General features: G+C 47.1%; 1 protein-coding gene across 2 annotated transcripts in view; it reads right to left on the reverse strand.

Moving 5' to 3' along the window:
* The window catches only part of LMTK2 (lemur tyrosine kinase 2), a 90,286-nt gene extending 87,500 nt beyond the window's left edge, over nucleotides 1–2,786 (reverse strand). Inside the window, exon 1 of one of the 2 annotated variants that reach the window (XR_006284340.1) lies at nucleotides 2,387–2,766. Coding sequence is in view for 1 of the 2 variants with exons in the window: in XM_037910868.2 (XP_037766796.1) it covers nucleotides 2,387–2,537 (151 nt within the window). In the remaining variant the exon portion in view is untranslated. Of the gene's footprint in view, nucleotides 1–2,386 lie in introns of both variants that reach the window. The other variant, XM_037910868.2, reaches the window with a different exon arrangement.
* Nucleotides 2,787–6,000: the final 3,214 nt, after the last annotated feature.

A 6,000-nucleotide genomic window follows, 5' to 3' on the forward strand; every position in this document is an offset into this window, starting at 1 on the left:
CAGCACTGGCTTGCTTTGAATGCTTACTTCCAGAGACAGAACATGAAAACTCAAGTTGGGGGTCACAAAATGGGAAGTGGTAGTTGTGATCTACTGACACCTGGCATCCTCAGTATGAAAAAGGTTGAGTTCAACTGGTCTATTAAGTATTCAATGTCTTTTGGTCTAACACTGAATTCATGCAGAGCTACAATACTCCATTCAGTAATAACTTCGTTTCTCAAGCGAAGGGCTCTATACATTAGTATCTCTTTAACTGCACTGTACATGGCACATCATGTTTAGGTTGTTATTATTAATACATCTTTATTACTATATCCCATATAGCATCTATTCAGTTTTGGCCCCAATCTTCCAGACTGAGGATAAAGCTTGTTATTAGCACTAAAAACTAATGTTTTGAGTTTCTAGCTTTGTAAGATATACTGCATAATACTGATAGTAAAGAGGAACTTAAACAAAAAAACAAAGCAGAGATACTTTGAGAATGAGTCCAACATAATCAGGAAAAAAGTCTTCTGCTTTTGAGATCACTCTAGAAAAACAAACCCTGCATTCCAGTTAGGAAAGGAAGGAAAAATCACAAAACTGAATTTGCCATGTAGAAGTCATACAGCCTGTTGACAAATTTATCCTATTTGGATAACCTTCCTAAGATTCACAGGTGAGAAAACTGCCATTCCGTTCTTAAGCAGCATATACATTTACCAATTTCTCCTCTTCAAATATTCATCTTTACATAAACTAAAAAAGTGCTTTATAAACAATTTAGAATTACTTACTCAGAAGAAAATTCAGGAGAAAGAGTGGTTTTTTGGTTATGGCTCTGGCCTAAAATAGAGGGGAACTGAGTTCCGTCCCCAGTTTTGCTACAGAATTCTTGTGGGACCTTGGACAAAGCATTTAATCTCTGTCCATCAGATCCCAATCTCTGCTTGCATGCTGTATCTCTTTCGCCCACACTTTGACCATATTGTCTATTTCAACTGAAAGCTCTTTGGGGCAGGGATCATTTTTACTATGCTTTTGTACAGTGCCTAGCAAAGTGGGGTCCCAGGCTCAGTTAGGGCTTCTAGCCCCTAATATAATACAAATAAATAAATAAGCTACATCATTCCCATCACCACTAGAAAGATCTTTAAAACCAAATTATACTACCAACACAGAGGGGTTTTTTCCCTCCAAACCATATTTTAAATTGGTGTACAGGAAAATAGGAGGAAAACCCAATGGAGGCTGACAGCCAGCAAACAAGTGTGACAGGCAAAGATAAACCACAAGCAGCAAGTAAAAAATTACAGCAATCTGGCCAGAAACAGGGTAAGCAACATCTGTACTAGGGCGCCTCCACCCTCTGCCTGTTAGTCTCAGTGATTCATTCCCAAAATTAGAAAAAAAGAAAGAGAGAATCACACAAAGGTCTCATAGCTGAGGGCAACAGAGGTAGAAGCCATACAAAGAACTTAAAACTGTGGAAATAGATAAGGTGCCACAAGTACTCCTGTTCTTTTTGCGGATACGCACTAACACAGCTGCTACTCTGAAACCACAAAACTCAACAGCTCCAGAGACTTAGATAAATAGTAAGACAACATTTAATAATGATACAAGCACATGATTTGCCCAACTGGATCAGAACACCGGACCAACTAATCTAGGATTCTGACTCGGTCAATAGCCAATACCTGATGCTTCAGAGAAGGTAAAACCCTTAGCACATACCATAACAACACACCTAGCTAAATGTGACACCCTGTAGGTGGAACAAGGAAGGGGAGCAGCTCCTCCCTGACTCCAAATAATACAAATGTTACCAAAATTATATTGGGAGAATTTACTGGATACACTTGATCCTGCTTTCCCACCCCCACCATGGATCACCTAGCCCCCAAGACTCCAGTCTTCCTGTCCTCCCCAAATCACAATGAACACCTCAGCAAGGATTATGGTGGGTGTCTCACCCCCCTCCTTACTGCTCCTCCCAGTTTATTCCCTTCCAGATCTGCCTCATCGTTCCGGGCCAGCCCCCTCAAACCACTACACATCACAGCCCCCTCACACAACACGTCTCCCTCCTCCTCCTCCCTCCCATAACCTCATCACACAACAGGTCTCTCCGCCCCCACAGTCCGCCCCAGTCCCCGTGCACAGCAGGTCTCTCCTCCCCCCCACCCCCGTAACCCTTCTGACCCCCTTGCACACCAAGTCTCTCCCCTCTCGCACCCCTCCCCCCCACACACACATCCAGAGCAGGTCTCTCATCCCCAGCCCCCCCGCACAGCAGGTCCCCCCTTCTCCCCCCACCTGTCTCGCCCCTCATCCCACCGCGCCCTGCTCCCCTGGCTCCGGACCCCCTTACGCGAGGCGCTTCCGACCCCTTTCTCACCTGCACCTGTTTGCGGAAGCGGAGCCGCCTCGCCGTCTTCCAGCAGCAGCAGCAGCAGCCAGAGGAAAAAAAGCCTGAGTCCGAGCCCGGGTCCGAGGGGCAGCAGCGCCCCCCGCCGCTGCCCGCTCCCGCCGCAGAGCCGCCACCGCATCTCGCCCGCTCCAGGCCCCAACGTTCAACGCCGGACACGGGGACTTGGCTCTCAGGGTCTCTGGCGAGCGCCCCCAGCGGCCGCTTCCCCCCTCCGCCACGGCCCGGCGGTCTCCGGCATCGGACCCCGCAATCCCCCTTCCCCCTCACAGAACCCAACCGGCCTCCGCAGCCGCAGCCGCCGCCATCTTCCGTGCTACCTGACCGTGAGGGGTGGAGCTAATCGACGATTGACATTCCTATACACCAATCTTCGCGCCCCGGAAGATTAATCCCCGCTTGGCAGCCCAACCCGCCCCGAGCAGGGAAGTGAGGTGGGGCGAACGCGGGATTGACAAGCAGGTCTACCAATCAGTGTGCGTTTCGGATTTGGCTAGTGAGGTACAAAGGGGCGGAGCTAACTCGAGACTACCGCACCGCAGACTCAGGAGGTGGGACTAAAAGGAAGCGGGTGCGCAAAGAAGATAGGTGGGAGGAGGCGGGATAGTAGCGCCCCCTGGAAGGAGGAAGGGGAAGTGAGAGCAGCGCCCCCTGCAGGGAGGGGGAGAGCAGTACCCGCTGGGGAACCCCAGGTCCTTGACCCTTCACTGTAGCGGGGGATGCCGGGCCCCACTGTCTCCTCTGGCCGCAGCTCCCTAGCACGTGCCACCAACAGGTCCCAGCTGGTGGCTAGGAACCCCTGTTATCATGGGTCCATCCCCTGAGACGCCAAGGCTGGAGCCACGGTTCTCCTCCTGTCACGAGCAGTGGTGTGGTCCCTCTCGTCACACCTTGCCTGTGTCTGCGTCCCCACTCAGGTCAGCATGCGCCTGAGCTGCCACCTGGGCCTGGCCTAGACCTGGGTGTAGTTTAAACCCTTCTGGCTTCCCCGGGTCAAATGCCCCGTGCACTGTGTGTACCTTCTTCGTAGCTAAACAAAACTGCAAAGAAATGCCTATTTCTGTTCCCAGCTGGAACACCCCAGAGCCCCAAACTTTGACCAGCCTCTCAGCTCGAGAATGGGACAATAATACACATATACCTCCACCCTATCAGTGCCCCCTAAACTTGGATTATTTGTACCCTTGGAAGGACTAGTTCACATGGAAAGCAGCGTGACAAGGACAGTCACAAATGGGCACACACACCTTAATATCGTCTCCATGTAGATTTCCAATGCAGAACATGATCTCGATAAAGGACACTCTACATGAAAATGAGAAACACCAGATGATGTAGAAATAAGGTACAGGTTCTTATGTTTTAGGTTCAGAATTCTTCTGAATTTTAAAAATTACAATAAGTAAAAGCAAGGTGGCAGTATTAAATGGAATAAATGGGTGTTTTAATCCTAATCAATGAGGTTCTATATATAATGAGGAAAAGTTGAGACATATGCAAATTAGATTCCCAGTTTCCCAATAATTCACAGAAAAGGCTAATTACATCAAGATTAGATAATGGCTTTCAGAGCACAAATCGTCTAAAGATATATTCATTAACTGCACAGGTAAGACTTCAAAGTTATATGAACTAAATAGAAATTATGACATTATGTCCAGGACAACACACAAACCCAAATCCTTCCGATGCCTTAAAGCAATTTTTTTCTAAGGTCATTTTGTCCCACAAAAGAGGATCCACTTCAACTCCAGCTACTCTGTGTCTCCTTTAAATATCCTATCACTGGCTTGATGGCATCAATTTTATTACCAACTGACCCATATTTTTAAGGTGTTCTAATTAGTTTTCCTTTTTCTCAGAAATATTTTGCTTGCACAATACTATGCAGAAAAAAATCTTAATTTTGATTTTAGAATACATTTACTGTATTGTTAAAGCTCCATACTGTCTGGTGTGAGTTCTTAAAAACCAGCAGTAGACCATTCCAGAGCTTCCTTTATTTGACTATCAGTGCATATCTCAGAAATTGGAGGGCACAAGTTAGCCCTAAAATGAATGTGTTTGTGGAATAATATTACCCTTTTTCCATGTACAAATAAGAACCATATAGCTTCAATCTGAATAACTTATTTTAGATGGAGGGAAAACAAGAAAAGAACAAAAAGTAAGCTTTCCATGAGAGAGACTAGACCATGTGTCTCATTTGTAATATACTACATTAACTCTGCCTCAGAAAATTGCAGCTGCTCCTTCACACAGACTATAAATATTAAGGTGGATGTGACAGGGTTCACTACTCACTTCAGGGACACCTCCGTGTGGCTCATTGGAGCTTAGCTTTTGACCAGTCTGATGCCCCCTCCTTCAATTGCTCACCCTGTGGTCTCTCTCTCTCTCTGAGGTCCGGTTACTCCCTCCTTATGACAGTGTGCTCCCTCTTCGTGGCTTGGCCTTCCCGCCAGGTCACTATAGTATTCCCCTTCCAGGGTATCACAGTCCCTAACTGTCCCAGCCAGTCTTCCAATTCACTGCCCAGACTGTACCACTTTCCCAGTGGCTAGTAGGGGAATCCAGGCCCACCATCTACTCCAGATCCCAGCCCAGGAATCCTGTGCCCCAGCAACCACAGTCTACCCAATATCAGACCCTGTCACTGTTTCCCTGGGCTCTTTCCTACCTTCTTTCCTGTCTTCTGCCCCCTTTCCTGCCCCCTCAGGTTAGGTTGCCAACTTTGTAATATTTAAAAACCGGACACTCCAGCAGGAGATATGGAACCTCCCCCACTCCACCTTTGCCTGGGGTGCAACCTGAACTGTGGGACTGCTGAGACCTCTGTCCCACCAACCTGGGGTATCCCTCTCACACTGTGATGCTGTGACAAGCTACAAACCTCTGGCAGGTACTGCACGTACACAGATATCCACAGGCAGGAACACACCCAACTGAGTTACATGAATGCTTCTCCCAGCCACTCATGAACCAACAATAGAGAGCCTCCAGCCAATTCCCCTAGCTCCCCAGCCTTGCACCCTCGGAATATACCATCTTGATTTGGTCAGAAGCCTGACCAGTGTAAGTTCATTACCCAATCCACCCCTCCCTCAACGTGGAGAGGACATACACTAGCCTTTGTACACAGAGCTGAGATTTCCCAAGCACTTCAACCAAAACAGACTGTTTATATAAAACAGGTTTATTAACTACAGAAAGATAGATTTTTAAGTGATCATAAGTAGTGAGCATAGAGATCAAAGTTGATTATCTAAGAAATAAAACAGATTCATAGTCTTAGTTTTATAAACTAAACAGGATTTGGGTCAAGCGGTGTCTAACCCTGATCGATAGTACAAACAGGTCACATACAGGCTGGAACTCTCCTCCATCACAAGACCACCTCCCCAGTTCAAAATCTTTGTCCCGCAGACCTATTTCCAGGTGTTGAGTTGTGGGGGGAGTGAGGCCAAGTCATGATGTCACTCCCCTTCTTTTATAGTTTCTTCCAGCTTGCTGGAAAGATATTTTGCTATGATGTGGATCAAGCAGCCTCCATTGTATATATACTCTCTCTGAGAAGTCTCCAT

Source organism: Chelonia mydas, chromosome 10, assembly GCF_015237465.2.
Source record: "Chelonia mydas isolate rCheMyd1 chromosome 10, rCheMyd1.pri.v2, whole genome shotgun sequence".
Classification (NCBI taxonomy): Eukaryota; Metazoa; Chordata; order Testudines; family Cheloniidae; genus Chelonia; species Chelonia mydas.